General features: G+C 35.9%; 4 protein-coding genes and 2 pseudogenes across 10 annotated transcripts; 3 read left to right on the top strand and 3 right to left on the bottom strand.

The window, feature by feature from the left end:
* Window positions 1–3765: 3765 nt before the first annotated feature.
* D2005.6 (MARVEL domain-containing protein) lies at window positions 3766–11502 on the top strand. Its single transcript, NM_059756.4, has 9 exons — window positions 3766–3873; window positions 4148–4216; window positions 7954–8050; window positions 8464–8975; window positions 9360–9512; window positions 9564–9657; window positions 10024–10121; window positions 10440–10577; window positions 10626–11502. Exons 1-9 carry the CDS (start codon window positions 3841–3843, stop codon window positions 10701–10703), a joined length of 1272 nt encoding a protein of 423 aa, NP_492157.2. The 5' UTR covers window positions 3766–3840; the 3' UTR covers window positions 10704–11502.
* Window positions 11503–11581: 79 nt separating this feature from the next.
* Window positions 11582–17961, bottom strand: H15N14.4 (annotated as a pseudogene). The gene is made up of 4 exons: window positions 17927–17961; window positions 17760–17883; window positions 11635–11701; window positions 11582–11589 (listed from the first exon to the last, which is right to left on the bottom strand). Coding segments are annotated over exons 1-4 (234 nt in total).
* On the top strand, window positions 11603–13068 carry D2005.1 (A to I editase domain-containing protein). The gene is made up of 4 exons (NM_001392608.1): window positions 11603–11799; window positions 11847–12173; window positions 12225–12744; window positions 12802–13068. The coding sequence occupies exons 1-4, from the start codon at window positions 11756–11758 to the stop codon at window positions 12880–12882; spliced, it is 972 nt and encodes a 323-aa protein (NP_001379175.1). The 5' UTR covers window positions 11603–11755; the 3' UTR covers window positions 12883–13068.
* On the top strand, window positions 15733–16202 carry smrn-1 (Nipped-B-like protein B; the record flags this gene model as incomplete). The annotated part of the gene is made up of 2 exons (NM_001380750.1): window positions 15733–16098; window positions 16146–16202. 2 exons carry the CDS (start codon window positions 15733–15735, stop codon window positions 16200–16202), a joined length of 423 nt encoding a protein of 140 aa, NP_001366976.1.
* A 1407-nt stretch (window positions 17962–19368) lies between the features above and the next one.
* Window positions 19369–19710, bottom strand: H15N14.3 (annotated as a pseudogene). The gene has a single exon. A coding segment is annotated over exon 1 (342 nt).
* Window positions 19711–19724: 14 nt separating this feature from the next.
* adr-1 (A-to-I RNA editing regulator adr-1) lies at window positions 19725–23964 on the bottom strand (the record flags this gene model as incomplete). Of its 5 annotated transcripts, NM_059752.7 has the most annotated exons (13): window positions 19725–19991; window positions 20049–20568; window positions 20620–20946; window positions 20994–21263; window positions 21336–21597; window positions 21647–22184; window positions 22228–22296; window positions 22339–22585; window positions 22637–22737; window positions 22785–22982; window positions 23110–23247; window positions 23299–23367; window positions 23868–23962. In NM_059752.7, the coding sequence occupies 13 exons, from the start codon at window positions 23940–23942 to the stop codon at window positions 19911–19913; spliced, it is 2895 nt and encodes a 964-aa protein (NP_492153.2). The 5 variants fall into 5 exon arrangements, with proteins under 5 accessions (NP_492153.2, NP_871801.1, NP_492154.2 ...); NM_182001.6 differs by lacking the exon at window positions 22785–22982 and having other exon boundaries at window positions 19728–19991; window positions 21647–22178; window positions 22228–22287; window positions 23868–23963; NM_059753.8 differs by lacking the exon at window positions 22785–22982 and having other exon boundaries at window positions 19911–20568; window positions 21647–22178; window positions 22228–22287; window positions 23868–23964.
* Between the last annotated feature and the right edge of the window lie 378 nt (window positions 23965–24342).

Genomic DNA, 24342 nt, shown 5'->3' with positions numbered 1-24342 from the left:
TGAAACTTTTTCAATATGAATTTCGGTAACTTTCTACCAAAGTTTTGTTTACCATGAAGAAGGCAAAACTTATTTTTATGTTTACATGTTTCATGCAATTTTTCAACTGAACTACTACTATTAGGTAAAATCTTACAACTTTTCTTAACTTACCTATTGAAATGGAAATCATCTCATATCTTATTAACGTTAATTCAAATACTGATGCACATAACCAAATACATGCTAAAAAATGCATCTCGATAACAAGTAGCGTTGAATAATACATTGGGAGGGAATGATTACGGTAATACCGCTTCTTTTGCAACGAACTGTATTTTTTTCAATAATTTTCGAGTATCTTACTATTAGTTGTCAAAAATTGGATGTATAATGTTAAGCAGTTCTGGAGACCCATCAAAAAATTCTTTGACGAAGAATTTTCGCCGGCGCCCATGTATTCTGTAAATTAACCATTTACCGATAAGTTTGAATAAAAGTGGAATATTTCTGCTGAACACTAAAAAATGAATAAAGTGTATATCCAATTTCGAAAGGTGATACCCGTTTTGAGATGATTTTTTAAAAAGGCAAGGGGAAGAATAATAACAATTGGAAACTATTGAATTGTTTGCCCAATACCATTTTGCGACTCACTTTTCAAGTGTTCATTTGTGAAATGAGCACTCGAGGCGTTAGTCCCCCTCACTACCAATCTTCTTCCGTGACCAAGTTTTTTTTTACAATGTGATCTTTTTATAGTAATTTGTAACTCCAAGTTTCTCTTTTTAGATGCCAATTTGAGTATATTTCAATTGTTAAATTTAAAAACAATTTCAAGGATGATTTTTGCTACGTATCGTATTTTTGCTAATATAAACTTGCTTTCAAAGTTTGGCCACATTTTGCAATTTTCTGTCTACATTTTTTTTGCAACTTTCTAGCTATTTTCTGACCACTTCTTACTAGTAACTTGACAACTTATTTGAGCAACTTTTATCAAGTTTCCAAGTTTTTGCCAGTAATTTGCTCCTAAATATCGTATAGTTTTACTTTCTAAACTTTAATTTTCCGCATCATTTGAAATTAAATTATAACCCAAGCTTTGGCATCTTCTCATTGTGGCATCCCGTTTCACACCCATTTTCATAAAACTCATTAGTTTGAACACTAATTAATTAATCTCTTGATAGTTCTTTTTCTATTTCATTTTCCACTTTTCACACTTCCAAAGAACTCCTCATTTCAATGATTCAAACTAGTATCCACTCCTCCCTTATTCCTTTTACAAGCATCTTCCAAACCGACCGCCCGTCTCATTATAGAAGGTTTCCGGGTAGAAGTAGTAGGTTGCCTTCACTTCTCTCGATGACACCCTATGTTTAGACGGAACGGTGGGAAAATGATCTCCTTCTGACTGTTTTTCATTAGCTTTTCAATTACCTTCTTTTTACCTAAAATTGGAGACACTCCCGATTTTTGGCATCATCCTGCTCCGTTGAAATATTTGGAACTTGATGGTTCGACCAGGTTTTTAATGTATTTATCGAATTAGAAAAGTTTTATGGACAATTCATTTGATAAGAAATTTTTTTTTGAAAATTTGAACAATCAGCTTTCACCTGTCATTATTTTGAAAGTCAACCAAAAATTGATTTCAGTTTATTTGGTAAATTGCAAAAATCGGTATCTGATTTAAAAAAGAATTCTTAACAAAAGTTGAGTCTATCAAATATTGTTCTATACTTTCACATCTATTTCTGCTTTCAAAAATAGCTTATCCCCGAAATGGGCTGTTTTATTGATTTGTCGAGAAGATATACCCTACACTTCTATTTTAGAAGCTAATGGGGTTATTCAAGTAATGTAACAAAATGTATTTAAATACATTTGTGACGTCAGAAATGTATTTAAATACATGTTTTTATATACTTGAATACAGTTGTGACGTAATTTTTCTACACTTTTTAATTTTCCGACATTACTTGAATAACCCCATAATTAAACTTTTTTGATGTGTTTCAGCCCTTTTCAGCAAATACTGCGTTCTCTTGTGACTGAAAAATACAGTTCACTCGAAATACCATCAGTATTGCAGTGTGTTTGAATTTCAATCTTGACCCCACCCAAAAGTTAATGAGGTTCGAGAAATGTATTTATTTTCAGTCCACCATCAGGAAATAACATTTTTGGCAAATCACAATTTGAAACTTTTTGGGAATCAATTCTCTAAATAGACAACCGGAAATTAATTCTGATAAATCCCTGTTCAATATCACACATAAAGTGCCAAATGACCATCATCCATATCCTATCCTCATGCCCGAAAACTTATCGCTTTTTTGCATCTTTCATTCATTCATCCCCATACCGCCCAGTCAATTTGTAGTAGTTATGACAGGTAAATGTGCTGTCGTGTCTGCATCTCTTCATCTTCAATACTCTCTCATTATTTCTATCTGTTACCTTGGCAATATATATCAACTTGTCATCCATTTTTATTGGAAAAATGGTACTACAAGCCCCCCCCCCCCCGTTTTTCAGGCTATTCTGATGGAACGATTTGAGATTTTGACCGACCTTTTAGACCACTTAAAAAAATCACTAAATCATTATCAAAAGTGATATATTACTGGAAGAAATGTTTTAAATGTTGACCACTTGGTCATATAAATTCGAATATTCGAATTTTTTTATAATTTTGCTGGCCGTAGTTACCCAATTCAAATTCATAGAACTTTTGTGCCGTCTAAATGCCCCAAAATTTGGGGATATTCATAATGAGCTGTTTCAAAACCTCTTCACATTTCTCGCTGCTTTCTCCGATTTTCACAATTTCCAGGAGAAGACAACTAATACCTTTTTCACCTTCTCTTCTTTTGTGTTTTTATTTCTTACAATTCCCTCCCTCCATTCCTTCTGTATGCAATTTGTGTTCGGGTCTCAGTCTCTCTTTGGGTCAATCTGTCATGTTGCTGTAGCTACTGTCTTCAACTTTCTGCGTCTCCTGAAATACCCTTTTCCGGGTTTTTTCAAATTTGAATAATTTACATATCTAATCGAAAGATTTTTTGAACTCAGGCACTTTCTAGGCTTAGAAGAGATCCATATAGTTTTTGATAATCAAATCATATCTAAAATATACTACACATTAAAAATATTTTTCGGCCCCTACGTGTTAATCTAAAAGTAGTTTTAAAGTCTTTATTAGTTTTGCACCCACTAATAATCTTGCATCAACTTGATGTTAGACTAATCGTATCTATTGAAAATTGTGGTAAATTGGCCACTCATTAAGGTAAAATACACTCAAACGCGTTTAAATCACCGATAAAAAATATTTTTAAAATTTTTATTTTCGGAGAATCGATTACTTTCAAAAGCTTTATGGGATTTTTTTTAGAATTTATAATTCAGAGTTTCATAGCTTTGACTCTGTGCATGCAAATGATGAAATATGTTTATGGTATTTTTTAACATTAATTTTACCTCTCCGATAGATATTTTATATTTTTAATAATCTGCTAATTTTTTTTCAAATAATACTGTGCTCATCCGTCTTTTTTAAACTCTATAATATCTACTCACCTCCTCTAATTCTATAATTTCTTCCATTTTCTATATTGATCTAAATCTCCCCGCGTAGTTTTTTCTGCCGATTCCGTAATTTTTCATTAGCCCAATTTCGCATGTGATGCACTCGTCTTATTTATTTTTTCAAACTGAATATTCTCAGGAATTCATAAAATCAACAGAAGATTTATATTGTTGATTAAAAGGTATTCCAGAACGCTTGTCCATCACTTTCTCCGTTTTTTTCTTTCGATAATGGAAATATTTGAAGACTCGAGATAATAGCAGATGGAGTACCAATATGGGGCAGGTACAGTTAAGGTTCGTTTATTTTATTTACAGTCCAAACGTTTTGTACAATTTCCAACTTATGTAACAAAACTTTGACTGAAGTTTTTTGAAAAATAAAACAATTTTCGGGGTTTTTAGAGCGGTTTTTTGTAGAAAAATCAGAAAATTTTTTCACAAAAAAAAAGTTTTTTCAGAAAATTAAATTTTCACATAAAGCTTCGGTAACTTTTGCCTGTTTTTTTTATTATCCACAAAACTGAAAATCATACTGCCGAGCTCACAAGAGTTTAATTTCAAATTACAGATAATACCTGCCTCCGCATTTCGAGATGTATCCCTTTACCAGCAGCACTTTTCTTATGATTATGGTCAGGTAAGAAGATTGCTTTAATTAATTTTTTCACTTCGATCGGGCCCGGGCCAAAAAAGAAAAAAAAACAACAAAAAAAAAGAAAATTCAACTCGTAAATCGTTTTTTTGTCAATCATTTTTGTTGGTGTTTGTCTCTAATTCTCTTCATTCAATCCTGTTCTCACCATTTGAAACGATCCTTAATCCTTTTTCTGTACCCTTTCACCTTCTTTTCAAAAGTTCGTAACTTGATTATGTACACGGATAAATGCATTTTGTCCATTCTTTTTCGCCCAACATTTTTGCCGTTTTCAAAAGTCCATAAAATAGACTGTTCAATGGCCCTTCACACTGGCAAAAGCCAGCTCTAATCCGAGAAGGAAATAAATGTGAAAGAAGGGGGTAAAGTGAAGGAATAAGAGGAAAAGAGCAAGTGTTAAGCGTGACAAGTGTTCTCAAGAGCCGTCGACCGACTCTAGCACCCCACCCATCTAACGGTCAATTTTCCTTTCGATTCTGAACTTTCTACCAGACTTTTTGTTTATTACTTTACATGGAAATTTTTGACAAAAAAACATTTTTCAAATAGAAAAGCGATCATTTTTCGGTTTACAAAATTTATCAGACTTATGTTTTCTACAGTTAAAAACCTTCCTGGCCATTGGCAAATTCGTCAATTGCCTAAATTTCGATCTGGGGTTTTAGTATTTAAATTAAATTGACTTACAATTAAGAGATTTATTCAACCTAGATAACTTAATAATATCAGTTGAAAACGAGAAGCTACTCTGCCTCCATTTTTTCTTTCAAAACATTTACTATTCATTCGGAACTTTATTACCATTATTCCGATCGTCCATGTTCCGTTTCTCCCGAGAATTCCCTAAGAATTGAGACAATTTCTAACGATCTGTTCGTTCGTCTTCGTTTCGTCTATATCACTCGCCGTAAATTTACACAACCGTTTCTTTTTTACGAGCCAATTTACCGCCAATGAGTCAAAACAAAAAGAATTCCTTTTGGAGACAACGATTTGAAGGGAGTGGTCATTTAGAAGATGAGAAAGGAAAAGGAAATGCGAACTGAGAAATGTGATAATCAAATATTAAGGGAGGATATATGAATGCTTGTTCGATATCTATTAGTTATGGATATCAATTTATGATCTTTTTTATGACTATTTCATCTCTTTCGGTTCGAATATTTAATCGTCAAAAAAATTGTAGAGAATTTTAAAAGAAATATCTAAACGATGTGTTCTTTTTTTTTTTAATTTTTTTCAAAGAATAACAAAGTTCACAACTCTAAATCTATAACATGGTTTTTGCTTTTTTAACCGTACTTCACTGATTACTGTTTTTCTATAACTTTCAAGCCCTGTAACACGGAAAAGAAATTTCCATCTGATATTTTTCCATTTCATTTTTTAGCTAAAATCGATATCCGTAAATTGTTTCAAACCCAGTTGTTTTGCAGACTTTTGGCGGTCATAAATATGGTTAGAGTACCATTCCAGAATGCTGACGCTTTCTTGAACACTTTTTCAAAAAGGAGCCTTTTCTGATCGAGTTGTGCGAAACAAATTTTAGGTGTATGTCAAAATGAATTTCAAAAAGTTTCCAAAATGTTTGCCTGTTCGACAAAATGTTCGGCATTTCACTCCAAACTGCCAACTTTGTCAAATTCATAACCAATTTTTTTGTAATAAACTGGCGCCAAAATGCCGATTATCACTAGACACCCTAAACCCCGTTTTTGAATAAGTTATTATTCCCTAGTGAACTATTGAAAATGATCTGAAAAAATTTAGAACAAGTTACCTAACATTGTTTGTTAATCTCTTCCAATCAGGAGTTTCCAGGAATCTCTAAATTGAAAAAATTTGAATAGTAGTTCAAACGTAGTTCGAACGTAAATCCACAACAAACACATTGTTTTTAGTCTATATTTCGAAAAAGTGCCAAATGTTGCAGCGTTCCCTTCCCTCCATACCGTTTCCAGGTTATATACTCTTTTTTGTATTGAAACCCGAAAAAGTTCAAAGTCATCTTTCAATTCGTTGCGATTTGTTTTGTGTGCTCAATGCTGGTGCTCTTTTCCCCCATTGCAACAGTACAAGTCTTGTCGTCGCGATTTGAATATTTGCCTGTGAGTGGCTCCTGCTGTTGCTACCTCCTCCTCTCTTTCCTGACGACATACTTGACTGACTACAAGCCGAACTTTACCCGATTCTCATCATGCTCACGCTTTATTCAAGTACTTTCCTTCAGAAATCTCTGTCACTCTCTTGCTCTTTTGGAATTTGTTAATTTTATTTTTGTGAATTTACTTTGTTCCTTTGTAATCCTTCTTGACCAATATTTTCTTTTACTCCTGATGAGTTGTACATAATTTAAATCTTTAAAAAGTTTAAGATAAGAACTCTGTGAAATAAATTTAAATATTATGTAAAGCTGTTTTTAGATAATATCATTTTTGAGCCTGAAAATTAAAAATAGTTTTTTCTTAATAGATCCATCTATTATCAAAAGTTCTACTAAAGACAGAAAACCCCCAACTTGAGGCGGAAAACTTTCCATTTTCCAACTTATTTTTCCAAGTAAAACCACCGTTTCAATTAAAGTTTTTTGAGAGTTGCAAAAACTTCTAGCCAAGGCTTTCTAAATTCAATATCTTTAAAGCGGATAATTTTGTCTGAAAAATTTGTACCGTAATCTAACTAACATTTTGATTACTGTAGAATTATGGTAAAATATCAGGTACATAATTGAAAAAGTGTGCATGCATTTTTTAGAGAGAAAAATTAAAAAAGATGGTCGCATTTTTCCCACGTTCAAAAGAAAATATTGTCATTGGTATGGAACGGTCTCACTCCCGTGTTGTATTGACAATTGCATTGAGCTCTTTTTTGAGAATAGGAAAAAGGAGGAGCAGAATGAGAAACTGGTTTCCTGCTCCGATGAGTCCGGAGATGGCTTAGGTCTTGTCCTCACAAACATATTAATTTACACATGTTTGTAGAATAATTGAGTAAAAATTAGGTTCAATTTTTATGGCACTTACTAAAATGAGATAGGTTTTAAAAAGAATTGGTGTTTGATTTAGATTGATGTGTGCAGAAAACTGCATTGGTTCTAATCATATTAAATTGTATAAATATTGAAATTGCAGAAATTTTTAATTGTTTATTTTTTAATGGTGCTTTAAAAGTGTATACAAAATTTGAATATATTTTGATTTTTTCGGTAATGTAATTGCTTTTTCTTAGATTAATATCCATATCCTCTTCAGACAATTTACATTCTCAGCTGTTTTTTTTTCAAAAATAAGAGCCAACGCGAAGATCTTATAAATTTTCATGTCCATAACCACTTTAAGTATATTTTAAAATAATAGCATTTATATCTCTCGCTGTGGCTCATGACTATTGTACATATATCGGAACACGAGTTTCGGTAACTTTCTAAATGCAAATAGAGATAAAACCATTGGTTTATCAGCAAACTGAACAGATACTGAGATGATCTACATATTTTTCTTTATTTCTCAAACACTCTCTTCTTTTCTCTTTTCCGTTAAAATCACTAAATTACGTGAGCCCGTACGTATTTGCATACTAGCAAGAGTCGGGGAACTTTATGAAGCAAGGAAGAGACACGAAATGCTTCGTGTCTGAGCATTAATTTGAACAAGATCTTTTGTATGTGTTTCTATCTCTAAAAAAAACTTTAAAAAATGAAATAAAATGACAAATTGCAGGAACCGTTGGGGCACCCAATCAACGGTGCCTACTACATGGGTGGTGTGTACAATCCGGCGTACCTACACGAGCCGTACGGTCAAAATGGATATATAGGTGAGTGTCAGAGGTGGAGGTCATTTTTGAGAATGACCGAAATTGTTTTTAAAAACTTTAAAAAAACGGTGAGCAATCCTTGAAAAGGTGAATGGAGTTTTTACTTTAACATACGAAGACTGTTTTCTGAAGTGCAAATGTCAAAATACCACAAAAAAAATATTATATTTTTTTGAATTTGGAGGTAAATTTTAAATAACAAAATCTTACAAAAAAAACAGTTCAGAAATGTTTTATGATAAACAACTTTTTGGGGAAGCAGTTTTTGGAGTATTTTGTAGTGAAGTAAAATCTCATCGGCGTCTCTCATTTTTAGAGTTACTAGTCATACGGAATATTCCGAGTAATTACAAAACACTTCCTCATTGAATGTATTGTTTCTGGAATTTATAATTATTTTTCTGTCGTTATAGATCCAACATATGGAGATACCCAACAACAACATCCATCTCAACAACAATACCCATATTATGGATATCCAAGTTATTCCCATTATAACTATCAGCCAGCATCAGCATATCCAGGTGCATATGGTCCATATGCAGGTGCATATGGTCCATATGCAGGCGCATCAGGTGCCTATCGTCCATACCCTCAACCAGCACCAAGTCCACCTCGAAGGTCTCGAACGGCGCCATCGAGACCGCGTTCGACGGCGCCAACAATGGGTACATTAGGAGCGGAAAGTAGGCGTGGAGGACGTGGAGTGTCTGCTGAAGCATTCGATCGAAGACAGTTTAAGCAATATCATCCACAGGGACAACCTATCAAAAAGCCATTACCAATGTACAGAAAGAAACGAGAACCTCCACCGATTGGAAGATATCAAGAAACTGATTTTGGAGGAGGTGGTGCTGGAGGAGGAAATGATGCATTTACACCTTATAACAGAAATTATTATGGAGAAGTTGGACCACACAGAACAGTGAGTTTTTGTGAAGAACTGGGTTTTTTAACTAAAAAATTAATCGATTCACAATCAGAGCTACTGTGGCAAATGTTGTATTTTGACAGACAGCAATTTGTATTGCTAAAGTTTTGGTAATTCTGAAATGTATACCGTTATTGGCATACGTTTTTTGACTAATCTACTACTGCGGCTCATTCGGCTGTCAGCTGTTCAATTTAAGAATATTCTTGAATTTTTTCCAATACCTCTTTTTCAGTGAAATATTTTCTTTTCGTTATGTCTTAAACAAAACGTGCTAGCAGTATAGCAGTTAAAATATCAAAAAACAAGTTTTTAAACAATTGTCTATATATCCAGATTTTTTGATTTGCTAAACTCTTTCAATATTCTCATTTTCAGCAACAACAACAGACGATGACATTACGGAGGTTACGACCCTTCTATGCACCATCATATACCACATATCCTCCATCAACAATGCATCCAAAACATGCATTGAATAACAGAAATTATCCATTATTTGCAAGACTTGCAGTGAAAGCTGCTCAAGTGGTAAGTTTTAAAGCAAGGAAAGATTGTTCAGCTTACAGAAACTACTTTCAGATACTCGGAGTAGCAGTTATCGGATTAGTGTTAGGACCGATGAAGGGAAGCTCGTTCCATGATTTTGTGATACGAACCAACACCGAATGGCAAGGCAAGTTGTATTCGTTTTGGAAAATATTACAAATTCGAAAGTGGAATAGAGCTATCCTATAATATCAAAATGACCAAATCTTTCAGTAAAATATTTCAGAATTTTTTTGAAAAATATTGGTTTCTGAGCAAACAGTGGCAATTATTCAATCTGGACTAATCAAAATTTTGGAAGATAATAAATTTTTTCTACGATTTTTATATTTTCATTATGCTTCAATTAATCTAAAACGGTCCGGCCATGCAAAATTTGTATATATTTGTGAATATATGTAAATATGTTCTAAATTTCTCAAAATTCGCAAGTTTTCATAAATATGCCAATATGCCAAAATCTTCCCTGAAAATGAAACTTCAAATTTTACAGGACTAGTACTAGGAATCAGTGTTTCATTTTCATTCTTCTCGCTTGTTCTCGGAATAACATCATGCTTTGCGAGCAATTTACACATTTGGAAGAAAGTTGTAAGTTCGAGATAAAAGGAAACATTTATTCGAAATAGTCTGTTTTAATTCAAAACTTTTTGTGTAAACTGCTATGAAATCGCATGTATCACATAATTTATTCTCGTTTTCTTTTTTCTGTAGGCTTTTCCAAAGTTAAAGGGAAGTTATGAGAAAACAACAAAAATCAGAAAAAAGGTGACGAGAAAAACTGTAATGAATCTACGAAATATTTTTCTGGACGCGTGTGAGAGACAATTTTGCTTTAAACTTATAGAGAAAGAAAAAAACATACATAGTATACAAGTTTCAATTTCTCTCTAAAACCAAACAATTCAGGATGGTCTTCTAACGGCTGCTGGATGTTTCTTCTGGCTACTTGCTGGTTTTGTTGAAGCATACTACGCAGCATGTTATCCACCAAATGGACCAAGAATCAATCTTGTTTGCCATCGTGCTGAATGGATTATTGCTTGTGTTAGTTTTTAGAAACTTCTCACAAATCACCAACTTCATACATTTTAGATCCTCGCCTTCATCAACTTCTGCGTTTTTGTCGTGGATTTCGTGCTTTCATGGATGAATGGTGTCTCAATGTTATGATCATCTTACTGATATGATCTTCTTTCAAGCTCTGTAAAAATCTCCTTATCATTTCCTTGAATGTTTTCTTCTAGATCCGGTCGATATATACCTTTAACGTACAACGCTTTCCCCGTCTTCTTTCTTAATTTCTAATGATGCACGTGTGTCACTTGATTCGCTCAAATCTCTTTTCTTTTTGTGTTTCACTGCCTTTTTAATGAGTTTTCAGCAAAAGTGAGTGCACTAGAATCTTACGTATCACTTTTGCTTAAAATACATTATATCATTCATTTTTCCTTTCATTGAAAATACTTTAACTCTGAAAACCGAACTTTCTTTCTACATTTCTAGTCTTTCCGACCATCGATCATAGCTTCTATTCTTATACTCTAATCAGTTGTAGGTGTGCAATGAAGGTCTTTTGCATACCTGCACAATTAGATATGCTTCCTTTTCTCTCGCACTAATGTTCTCTCAGAAGTATTAGCATTGTCTGAGAATCACAATTGTTTTCATTTTCCTATGATTTCTTAATATTTCTGTCGTTATTCCCAGAAATTCTAATTTTCTGTTATCGATTCAGGTTTCTATCGATTTTTTGCATTTTAGGAAAATGAGCATTGAAAATCAGTGCTCATTCCTGCTGTTTTAGATTTTTTTTTCTTCAAATAATTTGCTCAACCATCCACCCAAACATCCGAATTTCTATATGTTTTTGCTCAAAAAAGAATATTTATTGTTTTTTTCACTAGAAAATATACCATATATCAGAACTTTTCGGTCACATCAAAGAGAAAATAAACTCAATTTAGTAGAACACATTTCAATTTTTTTCATATTTCAATCAAATCGAAATCTCATTCCTAAGCTTTTTTGGGCACGTTGCAAGTGCTTGATCATAATCCTGAAAACCAAATTTTAAGCGTTTGAATCCACATAATAGACAAACCATCAAAAGGAGAGCAAGTGTGCCCGTTTGACCGACAACAGCGGAGCAGTGTACAACTATTGGTTTTCTGAAAAATAAATAATTATAAAGAGAGTTTCAAAGAAATTCAACGTGCCACCAGATGACTGAATACTATCAAATACCTCCCAGCAATTTGTTTGCTGCGTAAGTTTTCAAACATTATTTTCAAAAGAAATTTATTCAACTTTCAGTTTCCTATTGGTCAATGCTCAAGAAGAGAAGCGTGTTCTTGCAATGGGTTCATCTATACAATATATAGTCGAACCAGATACTCTCAGTGGAGCCAATGGAACATCTCTACTTCATTTGGATGCTATTATTCTTGCCCGCAGAGCAATGTTGAAGGCATTTATCCATGAACTTAGCACCGTTGATTCAGAATGTTCAATTTTCGAGAAAAAGGAAGAGGGAAAAGCTGCCTTAAAGCCGAATCTCCGGCTTGTTCTCTATTCCAACTACTCGCCACCATGCATTCATGCAGTCGATGATGCTGCAACTAAGAAGTTGTCATATGTAACGTGAGTTTAATAGAATTTTAGTTTCTGCAAAAACTATTTCACCATTTTCAGGCCAACAAATCTGACATGTGTACCAGACGATGTGCTTACCTACGAACAAATTAAGGAAACGAAGTCCCTTCGAGTTCATTGCACTGCGGATAAACTATTCAAATGGAACACTTTGGGAATTCAAGGCGCTCTCCTCTCCAATGTTCTTCATCCAATTTTCATTGATAACATCTTCTTCGGCTCAGAAGCTCCAGTCTCTGATGAATCACTCAGTTATGCTTTGCAAGGACGCCTTGGACCAAACGAAAATGAACGAGAGATCATTGTGGAGAGTATGCCTGTGCAAATGAGAATGCATATGGGCATATCTCATCTCTGGCACCGTGGAGTGGATTCTGTTGAAACTCTGGATTACAATACTGGACGCACTTCAAAGGGATCCCCATCGCGAGTTTGTAAAGCTGAAATCTTTGAGGCGTATCGTAAATTGAACGGAGTCGACCAGGCCGTTGTGAATTATGCGAAGGCGAAAGAGATGGCGTCTGAATACCAGTATGAGAAGAAAGTGTTCTATGAAAAGGTTGGTGTTTTATTTTCTTCTTTTCTTCGTCTTCTTCTTCATAATATTAATTTTCAGCTCGAGGCTGCGGGACTCGGAAAATGGCAAACAAAACCAGCTGAGCTTGTTGACTCCTTCACTCTTGCTGCTTTCGATTAATTACTCAATAATTCATAATTTAATTACCACCATTTCTTCGATCTTCGTTTTCTCTCTGCACCTTCTTTTTAACTATCTTTGAAGTGTATGATCTTCAAGCCATTGCCGCTTTAATGCGGTATTCTTTTGTTGTTTAATTTTTTAAATTTTTCTGACGCCAAAATAATTTATAAAGTATTGGTTAAAGCAAGTTTACAGTCTCATGTGAGAATGGTGGAGTTTGCATTTATTCAAATCCAAAACCAATTTGTGAATGTTCGAAAGTCTTTCGCGGTGAAAAATGTGAAAAGAAGCAGATATCTGTGTCTCTTTCCTCACATTATAAAGGACACTTTTTGGATTTTTCGAATGACATTTTGACAGTTGATATTCTAGAATTTAGTTGAGAATAAATTGGTAGAGGTTAGCAAATCGGAAGCTTGGAAAACAATTAAGAACCTATTTGGAAATGTTTCTGATACTCCGTTTGCAAATCATCCAAATAATATGGAAACATTCCCAATGACTGGTTATGTTAATCTTCATAATGTTGATATCATTTAAATTTGATTTCTATAAAAAATTTGAAGTAAATAAATATTTTCACAGCTTCATTGTGATTCATTGTGACAATTTTTAATGTACACAACAACTGAACCATTTCTTTATCAAAATTTTGTACCATTTTAATAATTTTTCCAGCTCTAAGAATTGAAATTTGCCCTGAACATTAAAAATGTAAACCTGCTGTAACATTTTAAAAGTTGTTATTTTTCTATTAAAAGTTCCTGCATTTTCTAAATTAACATCGAAGTTGTGTATTTCTCAAAAGAAGCTCATCGCGTTTTCCTGGCAACCTCTTTTGCTTTTTCAATAATACGTCTTCCCACAGGCAGATTTGCAGACAACAGTGGTCAACTACTCAAAGGAGAGCGACACCAATCTATATAGTCTCCCCAGAGAGAGAGAGAGAGGAGAGGGAGGAGAGAGAGAGATCTTCCCAGAAACCTGGTTGTGTATGTGATTCTATATCGATCGCTATGTGCACACCGAAAACGCCGCGTTTGCAGGCAGCTAGATCGACACAGATGTTTTCGGTCATTCATTTTTTTTGCTTACCCCCCTTCTTGTGAGTGCGATCCACTCAAATATAAAGGGTTCCTGGCGAGGGCCATCTGATTAGGGTGCTTGCACTAGGCCAATTTAGGGATTCGTGTTCTGTGGATCAGTTAAGGAAAACAACCCTAGGTCTTTTAGCTGGTTTTGCTACAGCTTTCTTTTTTTGTCCTGAGTTGATTAGTTTGAAGAAGATTTCCGATCTAAATTTTAACTTGAGCTAAGCTAATTAATTTTTTTTTCAAAAAAAAGAAGAGTTGTAACTCTTCTCATCTTTCAAAGTTTTTTAAAGTGCTCTTCTTGTGATTTTTCAAATTCCCATTCCCTTCTCCCGTTATCCTTCTCCCTTCTCCCTTCCCTTTTACCCTCTCCCCTTCCCTTTGCAAAGTCGATGGATGGATGGATCGACGATGGATGGATCGACGATGGATGGATCGACGATGGATTTTGACAACTGTAATTGGAACAGTAATCTCGATCGAAGGATTTCTCTCTCCTTCTTTTTTCCCATTCCCAATTTCCAATTCTCACATAGATAGAGCACTCTTAGTCTTTTAGTCTGAAACTTCTAAGGACAGAAGTTTCTTAGAAATAGTTCTTATAGTATTTAAAAAATCAGTCTTTTCTAAACAGAAGTTAGTTAATTTATCTAAACTTCTAAATTTTGTTATTTATATTAAACTTCTACACACAGAAGTTAACTTCTACAAACAGAAGTTCAAATATTACACCTTTTAGACAACTGTCTAAAACGGTAGATCGGAATTGAGGCTTAAGCTTTTCTTATACCGTACTCAGAGGTAGTGAATAAAGGCTAATTGACCAATAGGGAATGCTAGTACTTCTGATCCTAGATGAACAATGTAGAACCGATGTTGTGTCTTATCGGGTGGTTTTTGCTATATGGTTCACTATTGAGTGATATTGTGCAGTCCTAACGGTATAGGACATCACTTGAAGAAGCAACTCCTATTCAAAACTATCGCCACCAACTGCATCAACAACAAGCAACAACAGCACGACGTAGACGGAAAGGAAGAGGACGACGACGAGGAGGTACGTAAGATTTTATTTCTAAATTTTCAAAATTTTTGATTCAAAAATTCGAACTTTAGTTTACAAAAATCAAAGATCCCAAAAAGTGGAATCATTATTTTTTGCCGAAACCGAATTTTTCTTTTTCAATCCTGAAATAAAATTTCTGAAAATTCAGGATTTTTTTCGAAATAAAAGCTCTCACGAGTTCCAAATAGTTTCGGGGGGAATCATTCGGTCGGGGAATTCCGGATTGGCCCCGCCCACAGAACTGTACCTTGCAAAACGGTTTCAAAAATGAAACATGGATTTTCAAGGCACAGTTCTGTGGGCGGGGCCAATCCGGAATATCCCGACCGAATGACCCCCCCCCCTCCTCCGGCATTTTTTCTTCCCAGGAGTCTTCTTCCCAGGAGGCCAAAGAGGTCTTCTGATGGAGAGGGGGAGAGCTGACCGCGTGCTCTTCTACTTCCCAGGAGCAAACTTTTCGAATAGGCGACCCCGTGTGATGAATTTCCTTCTCAAAACGAATAATTCCGAAATTTATAGAATAATATTTTTGCGAAACTCAAAAATCAACATAAAAATCAAAACTCAGTCAAAATTCGAGCAATAAAGATTCAACAAAAAACTTGAATCAGCATTTCAAAAAGTCCAGATTATTTCAAAGAATTATTTATTTCCTGCTTTACAAAAATGTGGTTTTTTACAGATTTCATAATGGAACGAACGACGACGGAAGGAAGAAACCGGTGGCGATGGTCTGGAGTTGAATTGGATCGAGATCACACTCACAAGATCTCGAACCACAATGGATTGAGATGGAACGATGGACTCGAATGGAACAATCGGGATCAGCGGACAGGATGGATCAAGATGGCGGATGGACGACGACGACGACGACGACGACGACGAAGGATGGATCGGGATGGATCGGGATGGATCGAGGTGGATCGAGGTGGATCGGGATGGATCGAGGTGGATCGGGATGGATCGGGATGGATCGGGATGGATGGATCGGGAGGATCGGAATGTATGAAAGGATCGGGACGAAACAACGATGGAAATCCGAAAGATCGGAAAACGGTAAGAAAAAATTCGAACGATGCTTGAGCTAAACTGATTTTTTACAGATGCTAATCAACGAGATCGCAAGGAACGGAATGGAAAAGCGGGATTCTACACTTTAATTATATCTTCTAATTCTTAATTTCACCGTATTTCAATAAACATCATTAAAATTCACTTTTGTTTTCAATCTTTCAATTCGAACTTACCATGTGGAAAAAAAGAGACTGCTCTTAACAACAGGGTTTTCAGATATTCCGCCGAATTAATTTTTTCTCGCCGGTTCGATTTTTCCGCCGGTTTTCTCCGCTTTGATTTTTTCTCCGGTTTGATTTTTCCGCCGGTTTGAATTTTCCGCCGGTTTGATTTTTCCGCCGGTTTTAATTTTTTCTCGCCGGTTTGATTTTTTCTCGCCGGTTCGATTTTTCCGCCGGTTTGATTTTTCCGCCGGTTTGATTTTTTCCACCGGTTCCATTTTTTCTCGCCGGTTCGATTTTTTCTCGCCGGTTTGAGTTTTCCGCCGGTTTGATTTTTCCGCAGGCTGCTGAAAAATTTCGCCGCGGAAAAATTTCGACACGGAAAAATTTTGCTGCTGAAAAATTTCGTCGCGGAAAAATTTTGCTGCTGAAAAATTTCGACGCGGAAAAATTTTGCTGCGGAAAAATTTCGCCGCGGAAAAATTTTGCTGCTGAAAAATTTCGCCGCGGAAAAATTTCGACGCGGAAAAATTTTGCTGCTGAAAAAATTGCTGCGGAAAAATTCGTCGCGGAAAAATTTCGCCGCGGAAAAATTTTGCTGCTGAAAAATTTCGTCGCGGAAAAATTTTGCTGCTGAAAAATTTCGACGCGGAAAAATTTTGCTGCGGAAAAATTTCGTGGCGGAAAAATTTTGCTGCTGGAAAATTTCGACGCGGAAAAATTTTGCTGCTGAAAAATTTCGACGCCGAAAAATTTTGCTGCTGAAAAATTTCGTGGCGGAAAAATTTTGCTGCGGAAAAATTTCGACGCGGAAAAATTTTGCTGCGGAAAAATTTCGACGCGGAAAAATTTTGCTGCGGAAAAATTTCGCCGCGAAAAAATGTTGCTGCTGAAAAATTTCGCCGCGGAAAAATTTCGACGCGGCAAAAATTCGTGGCGGAAAAATTTTGCTGCGGAAAAATTTCGACGCGGAAAAATGTTGCTGCTGAAAAATTTCGCCGCCGAAAAATTTTGCTGCTGAAAAATTTCGTGGCGGAAAAATTTTGCTGCTGAAAAATTTCGCCCCATCAGAAGACCTCTTTGGCCTCCTGGGAAGAAGACTCCTGCGAAGAAAAAATGCCGGAGGAGGGGGGGGGGGTCATTCGGTCGGGATATTCCGGATTGGCCCCGCCCACAGAACTGTGCCTTGAAAATCCATGTTTCATTTTTGAAACCGTTTTGCAAGGTACAGTTCTGTGGGCGGGGCCAATCCGGAATTCCCCGACCGAATGATTCCCCCCGAAACTATTTGGAACTCGTGAGAGCTTTTATTTCGTAAAAAAATCCTGAATTTTCAGAAATTTTATTTCAGGATTGAAAAAGAAAAATTCGGTTTCGGCAAAAAATAATGATTCCACTTTTTGGGATCTTTGATTTTTGTAAACTAAAGTTCGAATTTTTGAATCAAAAATTTTGAAAATTTAGAAATAAAATCTTACGTACCTCCTCGTCGTCGTCCTCTTCCTTTCCGTCTACGTCGTGCTGTTGTTGCTTGTTGTTGATGCAGTTGGTGGCGATAGTTTTGAATAGGAGTTGCTTCTTCAAGTGCTGTCCTATACCGTTAGGACTGCACAATATCACTCAATAGTGAACCATATAGCAAAAACCACCCGATAAGACACAACATCGGTTCTACATTGTTCATCTAGGATCAGAAGTACTAGCATTCCCTATTGGTCAATTAGCCTTTATTCACTACCTCTGAGTACGGTATAAGAAAAGCTTAAGCCTCAATTCCGATCTACCGTTTTAGACAGTTGTCTAAAAGGTGTAATATTTGAACTTCTGTTTGTAGAAGTTAACTTCTGTGTGTAGAAGTTTAATATAAATAACAAAATTTAGAAGTTTAGATAAATTAACTAACTTCTGTTTAGAAAAGACTGATTTTTTAAATACTATAAGAACTATTTCTAAGAAACTTCTGTCCTTAGAAGTTTCAGACTAAAAGACTAAGAGTGCTCTATCTATGTGAGAATTGGAAATTGGGAATGGGAAAAAAGAAGGAGAGAGAAATCCTTCGATCGAGATTACTGTTCCAATTACAGTTGTCAAAATCCATCGTCGATCCATCCATCGTCGATCCATCCATCGTCGATCCATCCATCCATCGACTTTGCAAAGGGAAGGGGAGAGGGTAAAAGGGAAGGGAGAAGGGAGAAGGATAACGGGAGAAGGGAATGGGAATTTGAAAAATCACAAGAAGAGCACTTTAAAAAACTTTGAAAGATGAGAAGAGTTACAACTCTTCTTTTTTTTGAAAAAAAAATTAATTAGCTTAGCTCAAGTTAAAATTTAGATCGGAAATCTTCTTCAAACTAATCAACTCAGGACAAAAAAAGAAAGCTGTAGCAAAACCAGCTAAAAGACCTAGGGTTGTTTTCCTTAACTGATCCACAGAACACGAATCCCTAAATTGGCCTAGTGCAAGCACCCTAATCAGATGGCCCTCGCCAGGAACCCTTTATATTTGAGTGGATCGCACTCACAAGAAGGGGGGTAAGCAAAAAAAATGAATGACCGAAAACATCTGTGTCGATCTAGCTGCCTGCAAACGCGGCGTTTTCGGTGTGCACATAGCGATCGATATAGAATCACATACACAACCAGGTTTCTGGGAAGATCTCTCTCTCTCCTCCCTCTCCTCTCTCTCTCTCTCTGGGGAGACTATATAGATTGGTGTCGCTCTCCTTTGAGTAGTTGACCACTGTTGTCTGCAAATCTGCCTGTGGGAAGACGTATTATTGAAAAAGCAAAAGAGGTTGCCAGGAAAACGCGATGAGCTTCTTTTGAGAAATACACAACTTCGATGTTAATTTAGAAAATGCAGGAACTTTTAATAGAAAAATAACAACTTTTAAAATGTTACAGCAGGTTTACATTTTTAATGTTCAGGGCAAATTTCAATTCTTAGAGCTGGAAAAATTATTAAAATGGTACAAAATTTTGATAAAGAAATGGTTCAGTTGTTGTGTACATTAAAAATTGTCACAATGAATCACAATGAAGCTGTGAAAATATTTATTTACTTCAAATTTTTTATAGAAATCAAATTTAAATGATATCAACATTATGAAGATTAACATAACCAGTCATTGGGAATGTTTCCATATTATTTGGATGATTTGCAAACGGAGTATCAGAAACATTTCCAAATAGGTTCTTAATTGTTTTCCAAGCTTCCGATTTGCTAACCTCTACCAATTTATTCTCAACTAAATTCTAGAATATCAACTGTCAAAATGTCATTCGAAAAATCCAAAAAGTGTCCTTTATAATGTGAGGAAAGAGACACAGATATCTGCTTCTTTTCACATTTTTCACCGCGAAAGACTTTCGAACATTCACAAATTGGTTTTGGATTTGAATAAATGCAAACTCCACCATTCTCACATGAGACTGTAAACTTGCTTTAACCAATACTTTATAAATTATTTTGGCGTCAGAAAAATTTAAAAAATTAAACAACAAAAGAATACCGCATTAAAGCGGCAATGGCTTGAAGATCATACACTTCAAAGATAGTTAAAAAGAAGGTGCAGAGAGAAAACGAAGATCGAAGAAATGGTGGTAATTAAATTATGAATTATTGAGTAATTAATCGAAAGCAGCAAGAGTGAAGGAGTCAACAAGCTCAGCTGGTTTTGTTTGCCATTTTCCGAGTCCCGCAGCCTCGAGCTGAAAATTAATATTATGAAGAAGAAGACGAAGAAAAGAAGAAAATAAAACACCAACCTTTTCATAGAACACTTTCTTCTCATACTGGTATTCAGACGCCATCTCTTTCGCCTTCGCATAATTCACAACGGCCTGGTCGACTCCGTTCAATTTACGATACGCCTCAAAGATTTCAGCTTTACAAACTCGCGATGGGGATCCCTTTGAAGTGCGTCCAGTATTGTAATCCAGAGTTTCAACAGAATCCACTCCACGGTGCCAGAGATGAGATATGCCCATATGCATTCTCATTTGCACAGGCATACTCTCCACAATGATCTCTCGTTCATTTTCGTTTGGTCCAAGGCGTCCTTGCAAAGCATAACTGAGTGATTCATCAGAGACTGGAGCTTCTGAGCCGAAGAAGATGTTATCAATGAAAATTGGATGAAGAACATTGGAGAGGAGAGCGCCTTGAATTCCCAAAGTGTTCCATTTGAATAGTTTATCCGCAGTGCAATGAACTCGAAGGGACTTCGTTTCCTTAATTTGTTCGTAGGTAAGCACATCGTCTGGTACACATGTCAGATTTGTTGGCCTGAAAATGGTGAAATAGTTTTTGCAGAAACTAAAATTCTATTAAACTCACGTTACATATGACAACTTCTTAGTTGCAGCATCATCGACTGCATGAATGCATGGTGGCGAGTAGTTGGAATAGAGAACAAGCCGGAGATTCGGCTTTAAGGCAGCTTTTCCCTCTTCCTTTTTCTCGAAAATTGAACATTCTGAATCAACGGTGCTAAGTTCATGGATAAATGCCTTCAACATTGCTCTGCGGGCAAGAATAATAGCATCCAAATGAAGTAGAGATGTTCCATTGGCTCCACTGAGAGTATCTGGTTCGACTATATATTGTATAGATGAACCCATTGCAAGAACACGCTTCTCTTCTTGAGCATTGACCAATAGGAAACTGAAAGTTGAATAAATTTCTTTTGAAAATAATGTTTGAAAACTTACGCAGCAAACAAATTGCTGGGAGGTATTTGATAGTATTCAGTCATCTGGTGGTATTCTCTCTTACAAAATTCTGCGATATGTCTGCATAATGGAGAAACCTTTGACTCGGTCATAGCACGACTTGTCAATGCAAGTGGATAGTTGCCGGCTGGATCATAGTCAATTTTGAAAAGCTTCTTCAGAGCTTGCATTGCCGCTTCACTTTTAGCCAGTTTTTTCGAACGACCAACGCCAATGTACCGATCGGTTTCATCGATTACGCATTCACAACTGAAAATTTTCAATTAAAACAGCCTCATAAAATATTTTCAAAAAAGGATTCTGAAATTGTACTTCACTTACTAGAATGTCGTTGTAGCCTGTCCAGCAACTGGAGGTACATTGTCCTTGAATTCATAGGCAATCTTGCACTTCTGTTTCGTCTGCTTGTTGAGCATCGCGTGGAGAAGAGCACACGGTCCCTGACTGCTGACAGCATCTGTTTTCACACAGGAAGATGGATCTATTGCAAAATAGTTTTTTAGTGTTTCTTGCGCGACCCAGTCTTTGGCCATTGCTTTGGAAGCGAGTGATGAGGACTTGACTTCAAATTTCAAATCATTCTCTGAAAAAATTGAAAAACTGTTCTAAATCTGAGATTCTAGTAAAAATACCATTGTGATCAATAATTGTGCATTTTGCCATGAAATATGCTCTTCCGATACCAAGTGGTCTGTCTTCTGCTGGCTCACATTCAATAGTAAGAGTGCAATTTAAAATTGAGCAAATGGTATTGAGACATTGAAGGATTGTCGTATCGTGTCCAAGACGATTACTTGCATGTCTACGGGCAACAGTGGTGATGTCGGCATGTGACACGTTGAACAAGTCACGAAGAGCTTCACGAATGACCATATCTTTCAAAACTCCACGACTTGGTCCCATCTTTGTATATTGTTTATTTTGCTCCACGAATTTCAAAGTGACATTATGCATGGTCTCATTTTTGCGCCAACCACTCTTCTTTTCATTGGCAACGTTTTCTCCATTTGTATCCACTTCTTCTTTTTTGACTTCGACTTCGGGAATCTCTGGATCTTTTGGAACCTCCGAAGCTTCGAAAACTGGTGAATACTTCTCGGCAGACTCAGCAATTATTTTTTGCATTAGATCTAGCAACGAAAGCGCAGATTCAACAGGTGTCAACTGGAGCTTGAGAATTTATAAGTACAGCTTTTGAAAATTTGAATTTTACCTTTGCTTTCTTAACAGCGGAGACCTTTTTCGGTGTCGGTTGATTTGAAATAGCATCAGCCTGAAGCAACTAATATAAAACTTATTAAAACCAATTGTAGTTCGAACGTACATTTCTCTTGTTGTTCTGCCCATTTCCAGAAGCGGCATCGATTTCCTTTTTCACTGGAGCCGCTGCTTTTGCTGCTACACCTTCTTCAAATGGTGTTACATGAACATCCGGACGAAGATCGCGAACAACAAGTTCCGAACATTTTTGTTTCGCTGCTTTCTTGTTGACTGATTCCATTTGAAAAGTGCGTCCGTTTACTTTCAATGTGCAGCAATACTTTTTCGGAACGCCCTCAACCTCAGTGTACCTGAAAAAGTTCAATAATTTGATTGCCTTTCTAATAAATTCAATAACTTACTCTTCAGAAACATCCTTGAACAGCTCATGAAGCAACATCGCTGGGCTTTTCCCAGTCGAATCAAACTTTTTGGGAGCAGCTGGACCCTTGGGCTTATTTTGCTGAAATAAAAACGTTATTGCAATATAAAATAAAAATAATTTCCCACCCTCCAATTTGGTTTGTTTTGGTTGAATGGACCGCCTTTTTGATTGTTAAAAAAACGATTTCCCTGTGGGCCACCCATTTGGTTTTGCGACATTGGTTGCACCCACTCCTGACTCAAAGCGTGCCCTCCGCCAAACGCACCGAAATTGTTGTTACGAATTGCAGATGGTTTTGGAGCACCGCCTTGTTGTCCGTATTTCTGTATCAGTTTCTCACATTAGAAATTCCAAATTGTGATAATTTTTAGAAAACGCTTCTGTTCTTTCAATTAAAAATAAACTATTAGTTTCAACTGGAGCTGTTCTTTAAATTAAAAATAAATATACCTTCTGTGGGAAGGTTTGTGCTCTCTGTTGTTGTTGCATGAATGTTGAAATTGGGTTCATGGCTGCATAAGTATTCTGAGCTTGTTGTTGAGCCTGTTGTTGCTGCTGCTGCTGTTGTTGGCTGACATATTGTGGGAACTGAAAAAAAATAATTGTATTTTCTTCCGAAATTGTTAGTTTTTATCATACCGTGTGGGTAGCCAGCGAGGCAGCGGACTCTGGTTGGCTCCATTGACTTGCCCAGTTGTAATTATTGGTCTGGAAAATTGAAAAATTAATTAAGCAAAATTTTCTAAGCTTTTGAGATAATTCAGCTTAGTGATTTTTTGTATTAGAAAGTTTTTGATATTGTTTTTTAGCTGAAGGATCTCAAACCTTAGGTTTTGCTAATTTGATACGATTTAAGATACAGAAATAAACAATTTTAAGCTAATTTTTGAAAATATCACCGAGAGGATCCAACCCTGGATGATATAAATTTTAATTTATAATAATCATCCAGAAATGCATCTATAACAAAACTTAATTATTGCAAAGTGAGAAAAAGTTCATTTGTATTAGGCAGATGAACTTATTGACACTGTAAACGTCAACAAATGTATTAATTGTCGATGCATACGACAACGCCAAACTATTTGGGGTTCTTCCAATATTTTTAATTGCTTTAAAGCTGGAGTGAATCCTACTTGAGTTTTAATTTGTATTGGATTTCACTCCAACTCTAATCGAGTACCCACAAAAGTTTAGAGTTAACGTACGGAATCGCTGGTGTGATCAGTGCCAGAGCCATAGGCCTGTCCATAACCGAAGTTGTAGTTAGGATTTTGATCCATTTCGTAGTCAAATAAATTACCTGCAGAAAAAATGATGACTAGCAATCGTATGAAGTTTTCGAGAAAAGATTCACACTATTGAAAGTCGTGACATTACCCGGCACAAAAAAACATTTCGAACCGGACAATGAAATTACACGAGAAATAAGAGGGAAGCAGTAAGATCACAGAGTATGCCGCATTGGGAATAATGACAAACTCCACGTTCTTAAGTAGACACAAAATACATTACAATATAGAGGAAATATGCCGAGAGTAGGAAATAAACATACTATTCAGTTGTTCTTTTAAGCAATAGAAGCAACTAAATAGCTAGTTGAAAGACTTCGTGTAGCATTGAGAACAAAAAACACATTCAGAAGAGAAAAGCAAATAATTTTAGGCCCTCTAATTCTAAAAA

The sequence above is a fragment of the Caenorhabditis elegans genome, chromosome I, assembly GCF_000002985.6.
Source record: "Caenorhabditis elegans chromosome I".
Classification (NCBI taxonomy): domain Eukaryota; kingdom Metazoa; phylum Nematoda; class Chromadorea; order Rhabditida; family Rhabditidae; genus Caenorhabditis; species Caenorhabditis elegans.
This window is presented reverse-complemented; position numbering and strand designations above follow the sequence as displayed.

Bases quoted from the DNA above. Each gene is read 5' to 3' on its own strand.
- D2005.6 (NM_059756.4), top strand. From the start codon at position 3,841: ATGGAGTACCAATATGGGGCAGGTACAGTTAAG. The intron at 10,122-10,439 runs GTAAGTTCGAGA...CAAACAATTCAG, and splicing joins TACACATTTGGAAGAAAGTT to GATGGTCTTCTAACGGCTGC. The intron at 10,578-10,625 runs GTTAGTTTTTAG...CATACATTTTAG, and splicing joins CTGAATGGATTATTGCTTGT to ATCCTCGCCTTCATCAACTT.
- D2005.1 (NM_001392608.1), top strand. From the start codon at position 11,756: ATGACTGAATACTATCAAATACCTCCCAGCAATTTGTTTGCTGC. The intron at 12,174-12,224 runs GTGAGTTTAATA...CACCATTTTCAG, and splicing joins AAGAAGTTGTCATATGTAAC to GCCAACAAATCTGACATGTG. The intron at 12,745-12,801 runs GTTGGTGTTTTA...ATTAATTTTCAG, and splicing joins AGAAAGTGTTCTATGAAAAG to CTCGAGGCTGCGGGACTCGG.